The 26120-nt window shown below is 34.9% G+C and overlaps 1 protein-coding gene across 1 annotated transcript in view; it reads right to left on the bottom strand.

The window, feature by feature from the left end:
• Positions 1-10867: 10867 nt before the first annotated feature.
• LOC121418529 (nose resistant to fluoxetine protein 6-like) overlaps positions 10868-26120 on the bottom strand; it is a 35452-nt gene continuing 20199 nt past the window's right edge. Inside the window, exons 15-16 of the mRNA XM_041612449.1 lie at positions 11741-11883; positions 10868-11077 (exon numbers count right to left, since the gene is read on the bottom strand). Coding sequence (XP_041468383.1) covers positions 10973-11077; positions 11741-11883 — 248 coding nt within the window. The 3' untranslated portion in view covers positions 10868-10972. The remainder of the gene's footprint in view (positions 11078-11740; positions 11884-26120) is intronic.

Below are 26120 nucleotides of genomic sequence, written 5' to 3'. Positions count from 1 at the left end.
GGCCTTGAACAGGAGACTAGATACTTATGGAATTTCATAAATTATTACGAGCGAGCGGAGCGAGCTAACCGACATTTTAGCGTTTTCCGTCATTTTTGTTTTCATATTGGTAAAACATATTTTGTAAGAAAACGTATGTCTTTGTCTTGGTTCACTTGTATTCATAAGTATACATCATGATAATCATGTATGGCCTTGTTAATGGCGATACCGTGATCATGTCGGCGACATGCGGAAATAAAAGATATAATAAAATGGAGCGAGCGAAGCGAGCGGAAATTTTTTCTGTGTTTTTCGTCGGAAACATGAGATTCTGTTCATTATTGCTGTCATATACATTATTGGGTAGGGGAACTGTCCGTAACCAGACCAAGGAGTTATCAGGCTCTTGCCCGATAACTCCTTGACCAGACCGACCTCTGGGGAGACAAGCAAAAAAAAAAAAGGGAAACGAAAGGGGGGGGGTTTTGAACCCCCAAACCCCCCCCCCTTGCGTACGCGCCTGTATATTATATATATTATGAAAGTATTACCGAGTTTTACAAAAGATTACAAATACAGTAACAAGTTCACTCCTCAAAATTAAATACGAAGAGGGTAATGTTTGCTTATCACGGTTCTTGAAAGAATTAAATTCAATCGTATTCTGTCACTCACAATAATTCTTAAGATATTATATTTTCATAAAACCAACAGAAGGCTTATTAATCATATTAATATATCGTGTTGTCACTAACGTTTCGTGATGAAAAAATATACGGAAAATATTGTATATACATGCAAGAAGAAAGATTGTCAAGTGACTCCTTCACGTATTTTATTTCTTTCTTCTTGTGCAGGTCTTGACCACGTAATAGATATCTATTGTGACGTCATTCGTTGGAAGGTCGGTGTGTGGAAAGAGATGCCTCTAATTGATTTTTTTTTATCCATAGTAAAACTTATATATGACGTCAGATAGAACAAACGTTTACAAAGACTTGCTCTCTGATTAAAGCGATTGTTTCGATTTGTTATCTTGCACAAGCAATGTCACAAAAAGATATGTGAGAAATAGGACTTGTAGCGTACTTGACTTCCAGCATGTCCAGGGATGGAACAGTCATATTTTGTTGAATTATCTCTTTTCAATTCGAAATGCACGTTCTATCAGAAGTGATGATAAATAGTGTTAACCTGTATTCAGGAAAATTGTTGTTGGATTTGTTTATAGTTGCGTTAGTGCCAAGTCTTTACTAATCGATTGCATCTGATTGATTCAATCGTAAGTGTGTTAACATGTTGATGAAGGGGAATATTCGAATATTTTCCATTAAGTAGACACGGGTCAAGTAGCAGGATGATTACTCTGTTCGCAATAATTTCAAGGTTAATTTTCCCAAGTTTACTTTTTTAGTATTATTTTTCTTTCGTGGTGGTCAAAATTTAAAGTAATCACTCATGAGGGATAATGAACAAGTCAGATTTGTAATATGAACCCTAGCATAACATCGACAACCTTTTTTTCGAGTTTAGAATTGTGTATAATTAAGATTTCTACAATATATAAAAGAGTGTATAGATGTGTGAATGATATATTATTGTGCTTTGTAATTATTTTCAATGTCTGTTTCCACTGAATCATGTTGATGTGTTTACAGAGATTATCAAAGATAGTTTTTATATTAAAAACAGACTTTGAAATAATGTTATTGTTCATTGAAGGAAATTTATTTATTTATTGAAGAAATATCACAAAAATGAAAGAATGGGTATAGACAACACAGATGGCAGAGGGGATGGAGTAAGAAGTTTACCAAGGGAGGAAGTAATTGAAGGAGTAATGGAAAGAGAGAAAGAGAGAGAGAGAGGGGTGGAAATTATAGAGCTGGAACAGGTTTCTCTTTCTGTTGAAGCAACTCCCGTAGGACCTCGGCAAAGCGGTTTGTCGCCGCATCAACTTCAAGCTGTGTTAAGGCCAGGTCACAGCGCCCGAGTGTTGTTGGAACGGTCGTGGAGCGGTAGGGAAAGAGGGTCGAATTTCGCTCACAAAATTGGGGGGGAAAATCCAAAAAAAAAATCAGAAAAAAAAACAATCGAAATCGAAAATGGTGAACGGTAGCGAGTGGTGATGATTTTTTTCTCTCCGCTCCACGACCGCTCCAACAACGCTCGGGCGGTGTGACCAGGCCTTTATGAGCCATTTCGTAGTTTCATAGTGCGCATGATCAGAATGTCTTCGGTACTTAAGTGACATGATGGTTTAATATTCAATGACATAAATACCAACTCTGTTCTCTTGATTGTGCATATATATTTTCTTTTGAATTGTGTTTTTCATTAGATCCACAAAACAACAGATCCACAAAAACAACACGTCCACTATAGCGATTGGTATTTCACAGTTGGCCAACTTCATTGTTATAACATAATAGAAATGCAACAAGTACCTTTATAGAGTATTATTTGGTGTGCTATTCTATTCATGCCTATCATAATGAAAGAAATGTAATGTAATTTGACCAAACTTGCCCATGAAGTAACTACGAACAGTACAATGGAAACATATTACGTCCATATAATTCAGTCATAGTGGCTGACCTTATACATGATATAGATGACTAAAATTACTCTCGAGCCTTTCTTTTATTAAAGTAGATAAAATGGCCAAACTCACAACCTCACAATCCTAACTCCAACGCTCTAACTTAGACGACAATGACCTATAGTGAAATGAGTGGTTGGGACACATCACAATAAATGTATGGTTAAAAAAAGAAAAAAACACAAAGGAACTCGGTGTCCACGAGCCAAAATGAGTCACGGTTAACAGGCATATTTAGGGGCAAGGGGACACTTCTTACCTTCAAGGGGCCGCAAGAGCGAAAATAAAAAGCGAGAAATAAATATCACAAAAAATATATAAACAAACGGTTACTTGGTTTACAACCAGACCACATCAAAAGTCGAAAACTAATGATATTTCAACAAATGCCCCTAGAGTCAAAGGTAATAGAAGGGGCTATTTTGGCCCTTTCCCAGATACGCCACTTCTGATAGCCCTCTTCTTAACATGGTAACGATGATGTGATATAAATCAGAGGTGTAATGACTAATGAGCCAAATAAATTAAGGGGGAACCTGGCGTGTAACTTTTACTACTACAAACATGCGAGCGAGCGAGCGGATCGAGTGATTAAAAAGATGACATTTCTGATACGAAAAAATAATTTTGAAATAGAATTAGATATCTTTAGAAAATAATATATTTCACAATTTCCTTTCCCTTTTTTCTATTTTTTCTATTCTTTTCTTGTTCATGTCCTTTCCCCATTTATACGCCAGTGATCTCAATTGAGCTTCGATTTAAGTTTGTTAGAAAATAAAGCACCAAAAAAAGAAAAGTATTTGTGATGTTCAAACCAGAGAGGCGGAGAGACTCTTTTGTTAAACAAATAATTTTTCGTTTTTTAATGGCCAGCAGCTTTGCCTGTCAATCAAGTAAATCGTGACAAATCGAAAGGAGACGGGACAGGTAACATATAAAATCCAAGTTCCCAGACAATCCTACAGAGTAATGATTTGTATCTCGAAGCGTCAAATATTTAACCCGCAGTCGCTAAACCATTTACCAGAAGGGGTCACCTTTTCGTGACAAGCCAAAATGATAAAAATGCATCACCACTTTTAAAAAAAGACAAGCCCCACCCCTAAAGAAAAAGAGATAATGAAGGATTATCACCACTAATGCTGGAGGGGGGGGGTTCCGTATATGTTTTCGAGAAGCACCCCCCCCCCCCAGATTCACGCCTGCTCAATCATGCTATTGTTAAATCAAGGCATTTTTATCTTCTTTAAAGTCTTTTTTTTTTAACAAGTTAACACCTAGTTACCAATAATGCATATAGCATTTCCATTTATTTGAAAGCAAGATAAAAGAGCATTGTAGATTAAATGCCCTGCTCACGGGCATAGCTGCGCGCGGCTGAGGATCAATTCATCAAACCCCGGACTTTTTCATGTATATATAGCCATGCAGGCGCCTTCGACCACTCGGCCACGGCACCACCTTAATGATAGCCTGTATCATCAATCGAAATCGTAATTGCTCGATGTATACGGCGGGCATTCTCTCTGATCGATGGAAATGTTTGGGGACGCCTGCCCAGCTACCGTGTCTTATCATCGATTTACCTCAAGTCATTCCCGGGAAAGGGGAGTGTGAGGCACTTCCGATGGGGGGACACGATGACGTCAGCTAAAGGATGATGATGAACTATCATGAACTCTCATAAACACCCCTTGATCAAATGGATGACCACTCAGAAAACATCAACACCTGCTTGGCCATGTTGATCCTGATTATTGATTCAGATTGTTGATAGTGTTTCGGAGGTGATAACTCACTGTAAAAAAAATGGATAAGAAGTCTCTGAAAAGGTTTACCCAACTAGCTTACGTGACAGCCAGGTAGGGGCGGAGTGTCCCCCCCCCCTAACCCCTCACCCGGACAAAAAATTGATGACCCCCTTTTTGGGGGGAAGCTTGTCGGAAAATTTCTGGATGAAAGAACTTTATTTCCGAAATAATTATTTGTCCCTCCTGACGAGGGTTTCAAGAGTCCCATTTCATACAATCTTGTGTTAATAGCAATGCACATGAGGGTCGGTATAGAAGACTCCCGGACTTGAGGTCCGGGTTCAAATTCCAACGCAGTATTTGCGCCATTTGGCAACGCGTTTATCTACATTTGCTTCTCTTCTCCACTCATGCGTAGTAAATGGGTATCCGGTAGCAAGAAAACCCTTAAAAACCCTTAAATGCTCGGCGAGCATCTGATCTGAGTATCCGTGCTAAAGATGATTTAATAAGTATGCATCTATTAGAAAACATTGTATTAAGCACTATATCAACACTTTTGTCATAACTATTCTATCGTTCCTCAAACTTTTAATCCTGTTCCTACATTACAGCAATATACAGCACAAACACAGCATAATGAACTACTTAACATCTTCAACAGCAACAAAACATTCAATCGACAGAAAATAAACATTTTCACGACAACTCATATTCATGACAATCCATATTTATGTCTGTCTCATGCTCTGATATTACAATTCAAAATAAGGAATGACGAACGCATGCCATTAACAATCTTCACAAATCAAATTTATTGCAATCAAAATCCAAGTATCCAAATACATCACATAAATAATGGTGACACAGTCCTGCATTTGTTAACTATCTGTGGGTTATGTGCGCACAGTTACAATTTCTTGTAATTCAATGACACAATGATCGATGTTGGATTTATTGAGTAAATCAATAGTCCCCTCAGCCTTGATTCAACACAATTGGGATTCCTCATTATATACACTATAAGGTGACCCTTTTTATATAATTATCTTTTCTGAATATAATCGGTCATACATACAATATTCACTGATCTCACCTCAATTGACCAACCCTAAAACTTCCAATCCTCTCAAATACTCACAGGTTCCATTTGGGCAATATGACTTCTTTGTCATCCTATACAGTACAGACCAAACTCAAACTGTAACGTTTTTTTCTGGTTCTGCAATACATCTTAACCAACATGATAACATTTTGGTGTCTCATTAATCCTAAAATAACTCTAAAAATTGGATTGTGGTTCATCCAACACAATCGTGTCAATTATTCATCAGTTTTGTATTGATACAGCTTACCATAAACAAAATGAATGTCTGCCTAGTGTCCACTCTGCGACGCCATTTTCGTTGAATTTGTCATGCCTTTGACCAATGTTCGTTGACGTTCGGAAGACACGATGATGCCTTCAAAACACCAGCTCTGGGTAATTAGCCATCTAAAATACAAAACAATTAATGCACAAACAAGTGAATACCATTATATTCTCTTTGAATTAAGCAATATGTTAGTCATTTCTCATGCAGCAATCAAAACAAATGAAAACAAATGTCCGTACAAAATCTTCTTTGTTTGATAGAATTCTAATTGATTTCACCACCGTTACTTTCATCGAGTTCTTTATCGTGTACACTGCTCAACTGAACTTCGACATATATCAATTTATAAATGTCTCGTGTCTTCATTGGTAGTATTAACAATATCACAATTAACACTCACCGGTAGAAGTGTAGGGATTAAATATGGACACTACATGTATGACGAAGCTTTGCAAAGAAAAGTGGCATCTTCATGATCTTTCTGTTTTCCAAATAAACTCAGAAAACCGGCAACCCTTTAGCTTGAGCAGTTTATCTGCGCCTCTGCATGCATGTACGCCACGACCCATCCTAGTACATACAATAGGCTATACAAGAACGGGTACAAAATACCAAGATTCATTAACAAGTGTTGATAGCATCCCGGATAGCATACCACTTTCTTTTCATTGCTAGGCATGAAGCATTCCCAAGCATTACAAACAATACAACTACCACTCGATTGAACATGAAGCATGGTGTTCCGATTACTGAACCACCAGTGGCACCCCCTCCTTTTCTCTCCCTCTCTCTTTCTATCTCTTTCTCCCTTTATAACCTTCTATGTTGCAAAACTACACCCCTCACTTCATGATGTGTTTGGTGCAATAAAAACAACACATAATTCGATAAAATATATAAATATTCTTATGTGGCAAAACGGCAAGAAAGTGACGTCGTGTTTTTTTTTTTCGATTTCAATAATTGTGGTATTGTATATTTCCAAGACCCATGCCTCCATTTTATGCTCTTTTTAAGGTTTCTTCCTCCTTTCCTCCTCTTTTGTTATAATTTTCTACTATTTGTAAAATCACTGGGGCGATCACCTCCACCTCCTCCTGCACCCCCCACATGTTATGCACTTGTATGTTAAGCCATGCGTTATACAACGCATTGATGATTTCAAAAGGCTATATATTTCCAAACATTAATAACACGATGGAATAGACCGGTTCGTAGTTACTTCATGGACAATTTTGCTCAAATGACCTTTCATTTCTTTCATTATGATAGGCAGATTTCAAAGCAAGATATTACGTAAGCTTGCCTTACATAGCAGGATGAAGAGATTGAATAGACCAGGTGACTAGAATAGCACACCAATGAACACTTTATGAAGGTATTTGTTGCATTCCTACTTTGAATGCAGATCATAGCATGTTGCACAATGTACTTGGCAAACTGTGAAATACCAGTCGTTCGTGGACGCATTGCTGTTTTTTGTGGATGTAAATGAAAACTACAATTCAAAAGAATATATGAATAATCAAGACATCAAAGATGGTGCTTATCTCATTAGATTTTAAACCACCATGTCACTTTGGTACAAATGACCTTTTTCTGATCATGCGTAGAATATTTTGATCATGCGCAGAAAGTAACTACGAACTGGCTTATACTGTTATGTCTTTGTCTATTTGCTTATGTTCCTTTATATTGTATATTTGTTTTGTAATACTTTATATTTTTGTTTCGGACAAGAAAATTGGCAGATGCCAATGATGTTCTAATTCATTCGTTCATTAGCATTGTAAAAATTGAAATGTCGGAGGTGTAAACTGTAAGCAACCTCTGTGTATATAGCCACACCCTTTGACCTATTTTCAAAATGATATATCAAGAAAGAGCTTTATGTGTCCCATATTTTTAATGCCTAATATAATATCCAAACTTAATTTGATAACCAGAAATCGCCGTTCCAGTGAACTAAAAATACTTCTATTTACTTCATTCCTCGTATGTCTATATAGGATGGAGATGGTGGGAAAAGTAATTGGAAAAGGGGGAAAAATGGTTCATAGAAAAGTTATCCACTTTTCAGAGCACCTCAGACGGGTTTCTCGTAAGGGCATTCCTAAGGTGACCAATATTGCACAAATTTCATTTTATTTCATTTTATTTCTGCATTGACATCAGTATTTACAAAAATAAATTAATTATAACAAAAAAATAATAGTAGTAACAAAGCAATGAAAATAAATAACAAGTATAATATACATTATTTTCACAAAATGCTAATTTATAGGAATGCAGAAGACCGCCATGGTGAACGATTTGGCTTGATGATGAAGGCGACCTTGTATGGTAGATATTTATTTCTTCATTGATCAAGTTAGTGCAATTTGATACAATATTTACAAGAATGCGAATTTGTTTTTATTTCTTAAGCTAGTATAAGCTAGTAAGTAGGTGGATCACTGAACACGAATAAAGGTATAATATAAACTTGAGATGACATTAAAAAAATAATAAGTTTAAACCAAAAATAACCATGTTTCTTTAATGCATATAGTATAGAGAATATCAATGTAAAAATCGTCATTTATCCTGAATTATGAATACACTTAGAATAAGCATGATGATGATGATGTCCACCATAATCATGACAATGATAATAACAAAATAAATAATGATGAAGATGATAGTAATAAATAATTAAAACAGGTTTATTGTTCAAACAAGAATTAGACTACACATTCATAGACTTTCTTAATTCAATTTTTCATATTTCTATGAGACTTTTTGTTGGGCGGAAACACGAAATATTAACACTCCCTCCTCAAGAATGTCGATAACTAAGATCTTATACTCCTGCGCATCATTCAATGTCTACCCTGGATATTGGCGCTGAAGCGTTCTATGAATGACTTCCGCTTTCAACGAGTCTTCCATTACGAACTGTGAAAGATTCCCCTCTTTGAACATAGTCTCTTCATAGAAGATTATCTCGCTTCACGTGTTGACATTAATAAGACTAATTCCCCCATTGCGCACTCTATCCTGTTCGCGTAGTACAAGTTCTAGACTTCTTTCTCCTTAGGGAATCCAAAAATATTTTCTGAATTTTTTTTTCTCTCTTTCAAAATGGAGTATTTTGAGTAAATGCGGTTATTTAACAGCGCTGGAGTGAACTCGATCGGTTGAGAGATTTTGGCTTCGATCACGTTGAAACTGATCACATATGTGACAGGTCCGAGGACGTTCAATATGTAATCTGTATGTGATTTTAGTGTATGAAATGATAATTAATTTTGTTACTAGCTTTAGCGGTGATTCAAAATTTGCCAAACTGTTTAAAGGCGAGTGCGGTGGTCCAATAGGGAAAAATAAATGAGGCTGAGTTTTAGATACGATGCCATATTGTGGAAAATTTTTGAGTGAGCAAATTGAACGAGCCAAATAGAAACGATTTTTATTACAATTAATTGACATTTAAATGATTAATTTTGTAACACATTTGAAATAAAAACACGAAAATCTACAGTGAGAGTATTAAAAGAAACTCAAAGTAAGTTATTTGATCGTTTCTTTATTAAAACTCCTTTGCACAGGATGACATATTTAGATGCTGTACAGTATTTTTGTTAATTACGATTTGCTGAAAAAAATATAAAAAAATAAACACATTGGAAAGTTTAAGGGTACGGCATCCCCCATCAACCCATTCCCCAATCAACCCTCATGCACCAGTTTGTGGAAGTAAAGGTTAGCTGCATGAATGGAAGACAGACATGGAATAGTGAGATGGACATATATGAAAGCAACGATGGGGGGGGTAGTTGACATGCATTTGCGTAATGAAAGTGGGGGATGGGAAGGTCACTAGGGTGATTAGGGAAGGGGGAGGAGGAGAACGATGTATAACAATGGTATAATTATAACCTATGATACTTGTCCAGTAATATTATGGCAATCTAAATTTTCCCATGCAACAACAATCTCATTGTCTTTCATACAGAACGAGCACTAATACCATCAGTCGCCAACAAAATACACACAAAACATGATTAATTTTGCACAGAGCGCCGTGACATATCAATAAAGAACCAAATCACAACGGTCATTTGTTAATACAAATGTCTAGTTTTATTTCGTAGAACTGAATACACTGAAAGACAAAAAATACATAAATAAAATTGCCCATAGTTTGTAGGAGCTCTTAAAGAGGCAAAACCCCAAACCATCATAATCTTTAGTTTGGAGAGACCATGTTTTTAACGATAATGAACGATTAATGATAATGGATAATTAAAGTGACATATGGCAATGAATCTGATTTTCGTGCTTCTTTCATATCCGAGGAAAAAATATCTGGTGGGTGTTTCATAAAGCTGTTCATAAGTTAAGAGCGACTTTAAGAACGACTGGTGAACCTTTCTTACGCGCTAGATAATAACAAATGAACATAATAATGGTTAACATCATTTCCCACAAGAAAGGATCACCAGTCGTTCTTAAAGTCGCTCTTAACTTACGAACAGCTTTATGAAACGGCCCCCAGGTTTTGTACAGTGATTGCAGTGAAAACTTATATACTTGTTTGGGACCGTTTAATGAAGAGATTTATGGCATGTTTTATACCATAAAACATACCATATGTATAAATAGTGATATTCAAATTATACAATGATTTCTTTTCATAATAAAAATATATTACTGGACCAAAGTGTTTAAGCAAAGAGCGTCTAATCTTACACGGTTACTTAATATGTCTAACGAAGGCGGGCTTTCAAACGTAAACACTGCCCTCTGCGAGAGGGTGTATGAAATGGGAGTTGTTTGTCTGAAGTTGTCTGCGCGATTGTAAATGAAAAGAAAAAAAAGATCAATAACATGTAGGGAAAATCATTTTGATATATGAATCCATTAGAATATTCTGAAGAGAAATTTAGGATAAGGTGAGTTGTTCTTTTCAGCCATTATACCTCGGTGAATATTTTTCAGCATACTTGAATCGTTTAAAATAGTACGATACAAAAATTAGCGATAAATAAAAAGCAGAGCATACTAACTCATTCTTTATTTCTCTCTTATTACACTTGTATAGGTTTCTTTTAAAAAAAATATCCATCATGATAAGACACAGAAGCTTGTTTTTTCAGGGTATTGTTTTTAAAAACAGTTGCAATCAAACTCAACTCCAAAAATCAATCATAACTTGGCTTTGAGCCAATCATACAATTTCTGCAACCGGCCTCTAATTGGAGTTTTGGAGCAATCTACTTTAAAACGCCTTCGAGGTTGGCGAGAGGCATCTCAAATCCCAGTGATACGAGGAGCGAGACGAGATAGCTGAATACACAGCACGATGTGAAGTAGTAGGCCTGCGGAAAGAAATACAGAGAGATATTGATTCCAATGTCATCACATTGCGTACCATAAGTACAGCATCCATCATTTCTAGTATAAGTGCAGTAATATTTTTGAAGATCGCCCAATCACAACCACCAAAACCATTAACCGATGCAGCTGCTGCAGTTACCATTCATCCTTACTACCACCACCGCAACTATCCGCACCGGTTTGATCGATCCAAACCATCACCACAATCATGAGTGATCAAAATTACCATTGGTTATAGTGCCAACACCACTATAAAACAAAAGAGAGGGGATATTGTTCGAATAAATCATTGATTGGAGGGGATAAAAATGTCTTAATTTTCCGGCAGGCGAAAATTGCTGGCGGGGATGTTGTTTAAATGTGGGGCACAACGGTTTCCATTAAATCTGACAAGCTATCCCCCAAAACAGGCGTCCATCTTCCATGAAAATTTTTAGGGCAGACATATCGATTTGCCCCCATGATTCTGACCACTTATAAAACATAAAATGCAAATCAAATATAAACATATCAAATTATCACTTTTATTTTTACTGCGCCGAAAGTGGACACTTTCTTAACGTTTACCCCCCTCCCCCAAAATCTGAAGAAATGGATCGACACCCCTGCCCTCAAACTTGATCATCTTCAAAGATTTAACTTACAATGTAGACTGCATTGACAGAAAATGAATGGGTTGTGTTTCCAACGAAGACATTCATGAGAAGAGGATGAAACAGGTAGGCCCCGTATGTTAGTCGACAAAGAGGAATCCAAGCCTTCCATGAGAGAAAATCATTAATCCATCCTAAAGAATAAATATAAATTGAATGACAATTAAATTTTCAAAGAGGGAGAAATATCGATTCTTTTATTCAACACTTTAAATGTGGGGCACAACAGTTTCCATTAAATCTGACAAGCTATCCCCAAAACGGAGGTGCCGTGGCCGAGTGGTCTAAGGCGCCTTGCTATACATGGAAAGTCCGGAGTTCGATCCCCGGCCGCGGCACCTATGCCCGTGAGCAAGGCATTTAATCTACAATGCTCTTTTATCCTGCTTTCAAATAAATGAAAAATGCTATATGCATTATTGGTAACTAGGTGTGCACTTGTTTAAAAAAAAAAAAAAAACCTATCATTATAGTTATCACTTTGTGTTTTTATTTGTTTTTGTATGTAAGTATTTTTTCAATTCATTCATTTATTTAATTAGTTATATTTATTTATATCTTTTATATATTTTTTAGTTTATTTATTCATTTCAGTTATTTATTATCATTTTTTCTGGGGGGGGATTCTACCACAAGTATGGCCAAGTAGACCAGGGCCCCGTCTTACAAAGAGTTGCGATTGATCCAATAAATCGCAACTATGGAAAGCCAGCAAAGTCATCATCCAAAATGCATGTTTGTTTTAAAACAAATTTAGATATGAATGTATATCCATAAATCCATTGATTTTTTTTTATTTGGTGTGTTCTCCTTTTTCAACAAAGGACATTTGCAAATTTCCTGTAGAAAAATTATAAAAGTGATGGATTTCCAAAAGTTACGATCGATTGGATCATCGTAACTCTTTGTAAGACGGGGCCCAGATCTGCAAAGGGTAGTGAATACATAAGGAGAGGTACAAACACATCAAATCAAATCATACTAATATCATATTAATGAGTGCACTCTCTAAAAAAAATATATAATGAATAATTTATTCGTCAGTAGTTGTGAATATGATTCACTTGACATGCTTGATGAAGACATTCACTTTCTTGTGTAAATTTCAGTATTTTAACTATTGACATTTCTGTGAATAGTTCGTTGTTTTAATTATGTTCGCTCTAAATTCAGTCTAAATTGGAGTGGTCCTTGGCGTCACTAGCAAGGTGGGTGGAAAAACAAGCGAAAGAGCTTTTTTATATATATATATATATAATAGAAAGCGTGAGGTTACCAACGGTATAACAATTTTATAATTTAATTGTTATTTCATTCAACGCAATGATATTTATTTATTGATGTAAAGATCAGAATTCTTTGGTGAAAAGGGGCTGAGTGTTGTGTAGGTTATTTATTTCCTCTCAAAAAAAAGAACCGCCTATATTCCCCTTCCCCAGAAAAATAAAACAATCATTTTGAATGTGACTTTCACGTAATATTCAAATCACGTGATATAGTTGTTGAAGTAAAACGAGGTCGGGGGAGTGTTTCCTAAAAAGTTTGTCAGTGATTTTCACTAACTAAAGTTCACTCAACCAATCAGATGGAAGGATTATGGTAGCTTATAACACCGGTCAGTTAAAATCGGTGACAAAACTTTTCATGAAACACTCACTATAGCTCTGACTCTTGTGTGCACATGCGCGTTGCGTATCATTTTCTGCGCAGAAGCACACGGCGCAAGTAAATGATGATGTCATAAAGAGGTGCGCGCGCACCTGTTACTGTGTTTGTTTACAATGCATGGATATGCTAACTCCATCTTCCTTCATTCTTTAGCTTTTTGCTATCTTATTGACTGACTTTCGTTGCTCTCTCGTTGCAATCATGGGATTCAAACCGTGAGTATATAATGATTTGCACAAAATTAATATTTCATTGTAATATTGCAAGAAAGCTGACGCCTCTATTAATTCATGTGATAGAAATTAATTTTATTACAAGACAAAAAGCAACTAATAATGATTATCGTACTATAGGGTTATTACTATTAGAAATTTATTTCTGTACATAATTATTATTTATCATTAATGGGGTTTTCAGCATCTGTCTTTTCTTTTTGAATTGTATATATTTACACTTGAAATTGACCTTTGCTACGCAAATTTCCCATATATTTTGGAGTATTGAATAATGTCGTTTATTTGTTTGATTTGCTCAGAGTTCATAGCGCTGGGGAGTCTCTTTTGACACTTTCCGATGTTTCTTTCGGAGGTGTTACTAATCTTCTTCTGGTCCTTCTGGTAATTAACTTTTTTAATTATATTCTAATAGTATACACTTAATAAAAAATATACCAGGCTTTGAATAGTTGGGAGTTATTCAGCCAAGGTTGGACTCGGAAAAACTAAGTCCCGGACTAAGCCTCACGGAAAATATAGTAATATTGTCAGTCTAACCGAGGATAAAAAATTTCCACTAAATCTTTCGAAAAAATGCGTCTGGTAAATTTATATCCCTCCGTTGAGTTTTTTTTTTCAAATTATGGATCAAAATTTATCCAGCTACATATACCGCGCTCAGCGGAATCTGACTAGTTTCTGCGCCGCTACGTTGCGAGGACTTTCCAGTGGAGACAAACCCCGCTGTTCTCCAAGAGAGAGCTCCAAAAATCTGTCGATACTTTTGCGGGAGGACAACTGCGCATGCTCAATATTTCATTGCGCTCCGCCTGATAAAGAAGATAACGTCAACGTTCCAATCATTTTATTTAGTTTAGAATACTCATGAATATTCATAGAAGAGATGTAAGACTGAATATTAGCGCACATACAAAACATCTTCATCTGAATGAATATCGACGATAGATATCTAAGTTTTTTTTATTATGCCTAAATAAATCTGTGTGTACACAAAAAAAATGCAGTGAATTAGCAAAGATAGTGCATTGAGAAACAAAAACATGAATACATATAAATACATGAATAAATGAATAACTTATATAAATGAATAAACAAATATCTATGTGAAGTAATGAACGAATCATGAAATGCATATTCAATCAATCGGATGAAAGATAATTGCTTTTATTCATTCTTTTTATTTGTGGCCTGATTTTTGTTTTGAGAAAGTATAAAACTAAGGAATAATTGTGTGGGTGATTGCTTTTGTATTGTTTGTTTGTTATGTTTGTCAAGAGACCGTATTACGTTGATATTTTCAGTAGCATGTATGAAGACCTTGATAATAATTAATGATAATAATATATAAAAACAATAATATAAAAAACCGCAACAATTATTGGAAGATTAGGTACTTTTTTCTGATTGTATAGTTTTGTGAATTGCTTTTAATTTCATTTTTAGAGTGTCTTCATACTTCGAATGACTTTGGAGAACATCATTGAGTAAGTGCATTGCTATTACAGAAACATAATTGTTATGATTTTCAAATACAAGTAGGCCTATTAATACTAGTTCAAATTTCATATCAGTTTGAGAGCAGATTTTTTTCTGGTTACTAAAGCTATAAATTCTTGAAATTCATTTATGCTGGAGACTTGAAATACATTATAAAAGTACCAGAGGGGATTATTTAGTTACATAATTGACATCAGAAACAAAAATAATTCTATTTATTTTGTCAGTGATACATGTACAATGCTTGCTCAGAAAGATTTTGAAAACATTTTACTTTTGCAGTTTGTCGATATCACAATACTTGAATGCTCTTGAGGGTTAACAAGTTATATTCTAAAAGTCTTGTTTGAGCTGGAAATTATTAACTCTCATGTACTTTATACAATTCATGTTTAAAAGTCTGACATTTTGATGTCAATATGGAAATATAACCACTAATCGAGATAATTTGCTATGTTTTAATATATTTTTCTCAGGAATGGAATCTTGATGAGTTTTGGGATTGGGGTCAACCCTTTTGAGATGCCACTCCTCTATCTCCTCTTGGGTAAATTCTTTCCTCTTTCTGACTAATGTGTTCAAGTTACAGGGCATAATTATTTTTTTTATCAATTAACTGAAAATAATTTAAGATATGTGTTAAAAAAATCAAATCGTTTATTTGTTCATATTAAGAATATTTTCTATCAGATGTGGAGATAAATCAATAAAACCTGAATCTAAACCTTCATTAATTTCTCTTTTCTTCTTTTCTTTTCTCTCTTTCTCTCCGACCCTCTGCCCGTCTCTCCACTCTCCTGTGTTGTGTTGGGAACTTGATAATGATTACTTTCAAAGTCAAATGCAAATAGAACTTAACTGATTGTCCTAATAAATTATGTTTTTATTTTTGTTTTAATATTTAGCCCTCAATCTCTTCATCTTGGTCGCGCTGGTGATCGAGAAACTCGCATCCAAGGTAAGCAGTGAAAGGTTATATCACCATTCACTAAGTGACTTTATCATAATTGGTTTTACCATATTTTCCATAGTTGAAAAAACAATAAAATTGATTCTTTAAGTGGTATAAAAGCACATTCGAAAGCCGGAGACATCCCCAATACAGTATGGTTTGTTAAAAATAAAAATATTCAATGGTGAAACCAATAGATGCAGAGATAAGAGATGAGGAAATCTCCATCCATACATTAATTTGGGTATAAAATGATTTACTTTCTTTTGCATTAGGACTACATTGGATATGACGTAGGGAAGAGATTGGCCAACATCAACCTGGTCATCCTCCTGATCGTCCCCGTTGTCGTTATTTACACCCTCGAGCTCAACCCAGGTACACTGTAAAACTGTGGTGTTAAACCTATAATACCAGTTGGTGTTCTTAGAGGACCACAACGTAAGGTGTTAAAATTATACACTAAAGATTGAACATACATGTAACACCAACGATTGTAACCGTAATAACCAAATGTGTTCTAATAACATCAACAGGTGTTGAACTAACACCATAAACTTAACATCGGCGTCAAATGACTGGTGTGGACCGTGTGGTCATCTATGTACACCAATCAACACCACATTTTTTGCTGTAAAGAGTCGGTTCATTCGCCTATGGTGTTCCCTCCCTCTCCATGCACCTACATTCTCTACTCTCCTCTCCCATTCCCTATCTCATCTTTCATCTTTCATCTTTATATGATTAAGTTCAACTCCATTTCATATTTTCCCTCTTTACTCTGTGTGCTAAGCATTACAGACTTTTAAACTCGAGCATTTTTAATTTTGTCACCGCTTGGTTGGTTTGAGTGGAGCGATGTGGCCCAGTGGATAGGTCTCCGTACTTTGAAACAGAGGGTTGTGGGTTCAAATCTCAGTCATGGCGTAGTTTCCTTCAGCAAGAAATTAATCCACATTGTGCTGCACTCAACCCAGGTGAGGTGAATGGGTACCTGGCAGGATCTATGCCGATCGAGCGCTGGAAAGCTGCTTGAGCTATACAGCCGGGTTAATCATTAATGGTATCCAAGTCCTTTGGAAGCGCATAGAGACGTTATATTCATAATGTGTTAAAGGTATTGTTTAACTTTGTGAGCAGCCGATTTAAAAAAAAATCTCAAACCAAGATGAAACATGTGTACAAGTGCATGTATTAGAACTAATAAACCCTGAAAACAACCATTATTGAGAATGAAAAGCTAAAATAACAAGACAAACCCCGATGTTGTAAATAGGCGTCTTATAAACGCCAAAATAGTACACATAAGTGTATGGGATGAAATTAAGATGGTGTTTCTTGTCAATTTATATTTCCATTTTTGAAGCACTAGATAATTATTTTCGAACGCAATTTTTTCTGGGCTTTTTTTTGTAATATATCACAGACACAGGTGACAAGTATGACCTTGTAGCTCAAATTTTTTGAAAGTCGAACCAATTTTAACCAAACACTTTAAGCGCCATACAAGAACTGACCATTATTATTTAGCCATGCTGAAAAAAAAATCACCGTTGTGTATTTCGTCCATATTTGAGAGTAGTACTCCCCCAAACTCCTTTAGTTTTTCCCCCATTTTCTCTCTCCCTCCTTGCCTCCCTCCCAATCTTCTAAAAACATTCATCAATCCTTGCTATCTTTATTTGGTGTACTTTTGCCAATTCACGTTTTCTATTTCCATTTTTCAGTTGGATCATTCGTGGTGGTTGGTCTCTACACAGTCACCTTTCTAAAAATCTGGTCCTACGCTGACGTCAACAGAGCCTTGAGGGTAGATGGCGCCGGAGATGCCCCCGTCCAAGACCGACCTTTGACCCGTCGACGATCTCGACGGCTACTTGGACTTGGACCCGAGCCCCCTAAGTCTCCAGCAGCACCCAAACCTACCATCCAAGGTCAGAGTATCTAGTTTTGTTTGTGTGTTTTTCCCAAAGCGAATCATTATACAGAAAAAAGCAAAATCATTTACTCCATAACGTTCATCCGTTTCACAACTGTATCTTGCATATTATATCCAAACCTATTTTGTAAGGAAATTAGTTTCATCACAGACTTATTTTGCATGATTTCATAATTTCTACGATTCTTGTAAATTCATTTGAAAAGAGTTACATCATGAACTATTCTTTCATTTGTTAAGCATATCGAGATAATATAAGCTTTTTAGAAGAAATAAAAATTTCATCGACGAATTTTAGTCATTATTTCTGTCAGTTAATGATTCTTGCAAAATTGTATGGGTAGAGTTATATCCTGAAATAATCATTAAAAATTTCTTTGTTACAGCCTATCCTGACAACCTGAACCTCAAAGGTAAGAGAAACTTTCCCCTCATCTTATTCTTCATACACTCATGCTGGCATTAATCCATTGCCTGTGAATGCCAACTAAATGTATCGTTCACCGAAAATTACCATCTTGGATGTATTTCTTTCAAGCAAGACAATTATTTCTGTTAAATATCCATCTTCCTTTAAAAACTCTGCATAAATGAATCATCCTGATCTGAATTTGAATCTACCTTTAGTCATTGTTGTATTTGTATATATTGTACATGTATATGCCTACCACTTGGATGATGAAAAGCATATCCACATATGAACCAAATTTTTTAAAGATTGTTATCAATTTTATGAAACTTTTTTTTTCTGTTTTTTTTTCATTTTTTTTAACAGATATGTACTTTTTCATGCTGAGCCCGACACTATGTTATGACATCAACTTTCCCCGTACGGATCGCGTGAGAAAGACTTATCTCCTTAGACTGGTTGTCGAACTGGTATGTAGTTTTTGGAGCTTGATATTCATATTTCATTTTTTTTACATCTTATTATCCTATAACAATTACAAGTATGCACTCTTCCTTCATTTACATTACCTGAAATAATGCTCAAGTTATATGGATTACGTCAACATGTAGCTAAAGCGAAGTGTAATAAAACAAGAGTAAAAAGTCTGGCGGTGACTGTATTTCAGTTTAATAGTTTCTCTTTAAAATCGATACGTTTCAGATTTTTTCTTCTTTCAAGCAATTCACAGAATATTAAGACTGCCTTGCAGTAAAAGCGAATTGCACGTTTTATGTTTTTTTTTCTACAAGTCTCTATTTCAATACAACAAACAGTACAATGCAAAGTCTAAAATACAATTACACCTGAAAATATCGACCTATAATTTGAACAGAGAACGAGGAACCTGCGTTATTGAAAAAAAATAAACAGTTAAGTCATAATTGTGCCAATTGGTGTGTGTTTTTATATCAAAATCATCTGAATATAATATTTTAATTTTCTCCTTCCTAGATCATTCTTGTCCAGGTTTGGCTATTCATGCTACAACAGGTAAAAAAAGATTAGGATAAAATTAGAGTTATCCAATTCCCTGTATTATCCTTTAAGTGATGGAAGAAATGAAGAGGAAATAAGAGAAAAAAAGGAGAATACGGAATACATGAATTGGATTTTGGTTTATCTATATAAATGGAAACCAACGCCTTTTGACTACCCCACCCCCACCAATATAATGATAAAAAATCGGTACGACCTCCCGATGAAATACCCCCAACGATAAATGATAATGATGATGGTGGTGGTGGTTGTGGTGGTGATGATGATGATGATGACAGTGATATATAATGAGGAGGATGGTGATAATGGTAGTGGTGTTGCATTACTTGGTGATAATGATTTTAACAAAGGACAAGGGGGGGATTTTTGAAAAAATGCCCTATAAGTCTGGGTAAGCTACGTAGTTGACTCTTATTTCAAAAGGGGATTTAATTGTGAGTGTAGTCATCTAACAAATGAAAAAAAAATAGTTGATTTATTTCCCTCTTCCTTTATAGTGGACTGCACCAGCTGTAGTAGCAACAGCAGAGCCATTAATGGTAAATTTACTGATCAAAATTTTATTCTTTTTTACACAAACCTATTTTTTTCTTCAAAAGGTTAACTGGTTAAGATATTGTTTAGGTCATGTGCTGTTTATTATCAATCATGTTAATGGTATAGGAACCAGTTCCAAGTAGACAATTTTTATTCATGTACATGTATATGTTAGTAGCTGACTCATTGTTGGTTAATTGTTCTCCCAACCCCCCCCCCCCCCCCGATCCTGTCCAATTTGTAGGTTTGCCAAATCACACTAAAATAGGCATAGTGGAAACGAGGGCTTTATATTTTATCATAATTATGCACAATTAATCATTTATAAGTTCAGCTTCGTATAAAGATATTGCTTCTCATGCGATTTAAAATCATCATATATATTTTCCAACCAATCTGTAGCAATTTTACGTCAGCAGCCTTAAAATGATGGTCGGGGATGAAAATATTTATATCCTAATACATAGAGTAGACTTCACTGAGCAAAATGCAGAAAATTTCATCAAAATCGGATAACAAATAATAAAGTTATTGAAGTTTAAAGTGTGGCAATATTTTGTGAAAACAGTTGTCATGAATATTCAATGGGTGGGCTGGTGATGTCACATCCCCACTTTCCGTTTTCTTATGTTATTACATAAAATCATATTTTTTCATTTCATACTTGTGTGAATCATATGTCTCCCTTATAATTGCAGCAATAAATATCTAATGCACTAAATCAGTTGTCAATTCATTTTTTCTAGTTCTTTGAGGAAAAAATTTCAATAAACCTTATTTCATATAATAAAATACAAAAGAACAAGTGGGGATGTAACATTATCAACTCACCTAATGAATATTCATGATGACTGTTTAAAAAAAAATATTGCCAAACTTGTAAATTCAACTTTATTTGTAATCCGATTTTGATGAAATTTTCAGCATTTTGCTCAGTGAATTCTACTCTATTTATTAAGCTATAAATACTTTCAGCCCGGACCATCCCTTTAATGACCCTGCTCCTGACATCATTGTCATTTCATCTCCCTTTTTAGGACTATGATATCATCGGAACAGTAGAGTCCTTCCTCAGGGTGGCCGTAAGTTTACGTTTAATTCGTATCTAGTTCATTTTTAAGAATAAATTATGTGTTTGAAATTTTGATGCCTTCATATCAATTTTCACACATTAGCCTGATTTGTTAAATTCTATTTGTTATTAGTTATATGGTAAGAGATTTTCTCTCTCGCTCCCAGCAATCCTTTTGGGTAAATACATATTTATGTATAGTTTTGTGGGGTTTTTTAAGTTATTTCAACGGACCGCTTTGTAATGCACTTATGTAACTGACAATGCTACCTTTTGTAAATGAAACAAAATATGAAGTTGTTCTCATTGTGACATTCCAAGTAATATTTTCATTTTGATATCAATTATAAAAGTCATCACGTAAGTCTCCCCGTATGGACTTTTAGGCTAGTCCGCCATTAAGGTCTTAATGTGACTTCAGTTCCTATACAAACTTGATTTTTATCAAACAGAATATCAAAATGTAAATAATTAAATTTTTGAGGAGGACTTACTCATGGGTGAAGAAATATACTGCCTTTGATTTAAAAAATAATTTGTGCACGTAGAAAAAGTTGATAAATTTCTCACAATTTTAACGAAACATATTTTAATGTATCATAGTTGCATTTCTTTGAAAAGCCTAAATTTTACTATTTAATGTGATGTTATTTGGTGTTTTCTCACTTTCTCTTTTCAGTTGGCAAATCATCTGTCTTGGTTGTTATTCTTTTATATCTATTTCCATCTCCTTCTCAACATATTTGCCGAGGTGACTCGTTTCGCTGACAGGAATTTCTATTCCGACTGGTGGTATATACATATAGTTATATTTATATCGGTGTAAATATGCAATGAATATGCAAAAAATATTACATACTCCCAAGTTTTAAAAACTATTTATTAAGTTTTCAAGTGGCTTTCCCGACGACGACAGTTCTTTTTATTTTCCTACGTAGTAAATTAACAAATACCCCTGTTTGAATAATTCAATAATAACTGGTAATGATTTTCATAGACATAGATATACAAATATATTTGTAAATAAAAGTATGTTTCACCTTGGTATTGGCAGTAAATTTTCAAAATATTGTTTTAAGGAAAAAACTGGTCAAATCAATATTTCAACAGCTAATGTGACAATAGAATATGATTTTCTCTTTACTCTCGTCATTTATTTCAAGTTTAATCTTCTTGTGGCAATTATGATTATTTTTCTCTTACTATGGTGGTGTTTATATAACTGAAACAGCAATGTTCATTTTTCCTTGCCAAGTATTTAGATATAGAAAACTGTTGTAACAAAAGTTAGGTTTAAAATTCGAACAATACCTGATCAGTTAATAAAAGAAACCAGGTTACGATCGTAGTTACCGTGTCCGTATACTACATTAATCCGAAATTGTGATCTGTTAGCAAATTTAATTGATTATTGTTGCTTGATTTTAACTTGGTATACTTTCAGGAACTCCTCTAACATCGAGGAATTTTGGAGAAAGTGGAACATTCCTGTCCACAAGTGGTGTGTCAGGTGAGGCCTTAATGACTCTATCACTTTAAAACCACAATAATATCATCAAATTGTAAAATGCATTTGATCATCTATCTGTCATTCCTAAGATATGTTAGATTTAATCAAGTCTTTAAAATATTGTGGCAATATCATAATCCCTGCGAACAAATGCCAAGGCAGTTACGATGAGGGATGTTTATTCTCAATAATAATTTACCCAAGATAATGCAGCTAGAGCTGACTCAGTCTTAAGACTAGGTTGACAATCGAACCTACGACCTCCCGCTCAGGCGCTCAACTTCTGACTCACCATGCCCTGTTTTTTTGCTTTTGTTGTTATATTTTATATGTATATATCTTATTTAAAAATTATAAAATGTCATCATTAACATTACTATAACCATTCTCTTTCAAGGCACGTGTATAAACCAGTGCGTGGTCTGGGCTATTCTAAATTCCAAGCCGTTCTCGCCGTATTCCTACTTTCTGCCATTTTCCATGAGGTAATGATCTATTCAAATTTGATGTAATGACGTCAGCTTCATCACCAAAAATATACCATGTATATAATGAATGACATAATACGCTCCCTTATTTGCATGCTTTCTAAGAATAGCATGTATAAATATCTCAATGTGTTTTTAAAAGCAACAATAGAGATAAAGTAGTCGATTATGAAACAAGTGTTTCGGGGGGGGGGGGGTTAAAGACTTGTCAGAAAAATTGTCAATATCTGTGCACCACCAATTCTTAATTCACGATTGTATTTGCAAGAAATACTAATCAGAGTGGGGGGACTACTTTACAATGATGTGATTATTTTCTAATCTATATTGATTTACGTTATATTATTGTTTGTGCTCACAGTATCTTGCCAGTGTTCCTCTGAAGCTACTAACCCACTGGTCTTTTGGCGGCATGATGGCTCAGGTACTACACTGTTAGTAAATTTATCCTTAAAAAAAAAGGAAGTTCCTGCAGCAGTCTCGAGAAAACCTTTAATCTTATTGTAATCTTACAGGAAGTTGGTATTTGGTGTATGGAAAATTACAAATTTCCTTAAATAAAACACAATTTCCCCCTTTTTAAACAGACCTGTTCTGTTAAATTGCAGAAAAATTCCTGTTTTATGAAATTACAGAGTGATTCCGTTACTGCTTTCTGCAAAATCTTGGGTTTTTTTTCTGTAAAATTACTGTTTTTGACAGTGTACACCAACAATCAATTAATATCGTGATGATTTTTTTTTCATGGGTTATTTTTTTAATTTAATTTTGTCAAATAGTGTACTTTTTTATGAACTACCCTTTATCCATGTCATTTGTATCCTCGTCCAGTAAGTGATGGCTTGGCACAATGAGATCAGGGGGTCCGTTGCAGAAAGAGTTGCGTTTAAACGCAAGTCAAAAAAATCAATTGCAAGTCCCAATTGCGCGCTGTTGATTGGTTGAAAATCAAGTTGCGCATGATTTTTTAGAGTTGCGATTGATTGCAACTCTTTCTGCCTCGGGCCACTGATAATGTAATAATTAGGAAGATAACTATGTATTTACGAGATGTGAAACCAAAGACAGGGAGGTAACTCGTTATAACGAAGTCTGAATCCTATAAAGACTATAACAAATACACAATTTCTGTCACAAATTTGATATCAGCCAATCAGATTAAAGGATTTCAGTAGTTTTTAACTGTTAATGTAAATGTGTTATTATAACAGGTTTTATGACATGGATCCCAGAACTCATAAGGACTAGGGTGATAAAATGATATGATGAAATCCCTAGTCATAGATTAAACTACCGCAGTTGATTTTTAACTGATGTGAAATTTACATTTAAACTCATTTTGTTAAATATCTTATCCATACTTTTTAATTGGTTTTCAAGGTAGGAATGTATTTTAAGGATAAGAAATTGCGATCATTTGGCGTATGTTTCCAATGAATTCCATTTTATCCGAGAACAATATTGTTGATGCTTTCTTGTAAAATGTACATGGGGAACTAATTGTATAAGATTGTTCATGTTAATAATGTTGTTTACATTAAGTCTCTATGAGTTAACTCAAGTTGGGAGTTTATTATGTTCAAATCATTCGCATTCCGCTACAAATAGCGATCGTCTTATAGCATTTACACTGGTAATTTAGTCATAATAATCATGATAATATTGTCTCTCACACTTTCGTTATCTTTGTATTGTGTCACTGTCGATTACTCCGCCATCAAGTGTATTGATACTCAAATAATATGTTACAGTTGTCATAGTTGTGACGTTGGCCCATTTGTTTGTAATTCTACATGAATTGTATATACTGTAAGAAATCAATTTTTATGAGAGCTAATCTTGTGTTCTTACCCGATTCGGCAAATATTATAAAGGTATAACATATGAGAGAACGAAAGGAACATCGAAGTTTTACATTTTGAAACGCTGTATTCTCTTCCTATCTTGCCTTGCTATTCAAACCAGATTGGATGAAAAAAAATATATATATTACTGTTTCTATTTTATACATGGACAGATCCCGCTCATTGCCATCTCGCAGAAATTCGGAAGCCGGGTGGGAAATATAATTGTCTGGCTTTCGCTTATTGTCGGACAGCCAGTTGGTCTTATCACATACTACATCGAATGCCAGAGTCAATAAAATCATTTCGTCTAATTGTTGCTTACAAATACTTCTTCATGTATATATGCATTGCTTTAATTGTTGATTAATCTTTAATAAAATCTAGACTGGCTAAAAAAAAATCAATAGTAACATGTCAAGCAATTTGGGTCATTTGTGTATAAAAAGCAAGTGAAATGTTTAAAAGAAAATGAGAAAGACTGAAACAATTTGGGTACTATTTGGGGCAACCAGGTAGGATAATTAAGGAGAAATTAAGAAGAAACGAAAAACCGGAAGGAAGATGGAAATGAACTGGCGAGAAAGATAAAAAGAAAACAGTGGACAGAACGGAGAGATTGACAAGAGAGGGGGTGTTATAAATTGGATGCGAAGGTAGGGAGAAGAAAGAGATAGGTGTAGACAGGAAGAGACGAGGAATATATCAAAGCAAATTTGTGGAAAACAGACAAAAAATCAGAAGAAAATGTAAGGTGTATAGAGAGAGAGGGGGGAAGGCGAAAAATAAAGCAAAAGAGAGGAGCTGGTAGTCAGAGAGGGGAATGGAAAGTATATAGTAAATTTTAAGGTGTGGAAACAGACAGGAAGATCGGAAAGAGATACGTGTGGGGATGGGGCACGGGGAATAGAGCGAAGCAGAGGAGTGGACGGATAGAAAAAAGTTCTAGAAACTTGGTCCTGATGTTTGGACACTGATTGATTCTAGTTGTTAGAGAATAATCTCCTGCTCCGTCCTTTTCCATTCAGGGGATTGGTGCTGCTGTTGTAGTCCCGATATCTATCTAAAATTATTCAATTTGACATGAATCTTCTTTCATTTGTTCATCTTCCTGATATTTCTTTACCGTGGCAATGAATTTTTTGAGGTACCGCAATGAATAGATTGATCAGAAAGTCTGA

The sequence above is a fragment of the Lytechinus variegatus genome, chromosome 1 (assembly GCF_018143015.1).
Source record: "Lytechinus variegatus isolate NC3 chromosome 1, Lvar_3.0, whole genome shotgun sequence".
NCBI lineage: Eukaryota > Metazoa > Echinodermata > Echinoidea > Temnopleuroida > Toxopneustidae > Lytechinus > Lytechinus variegatus.
Note: the sequence above shows the minus strand (reverse complement) of the source record. Positions and strands in the feature narration are given on the sequence as shown.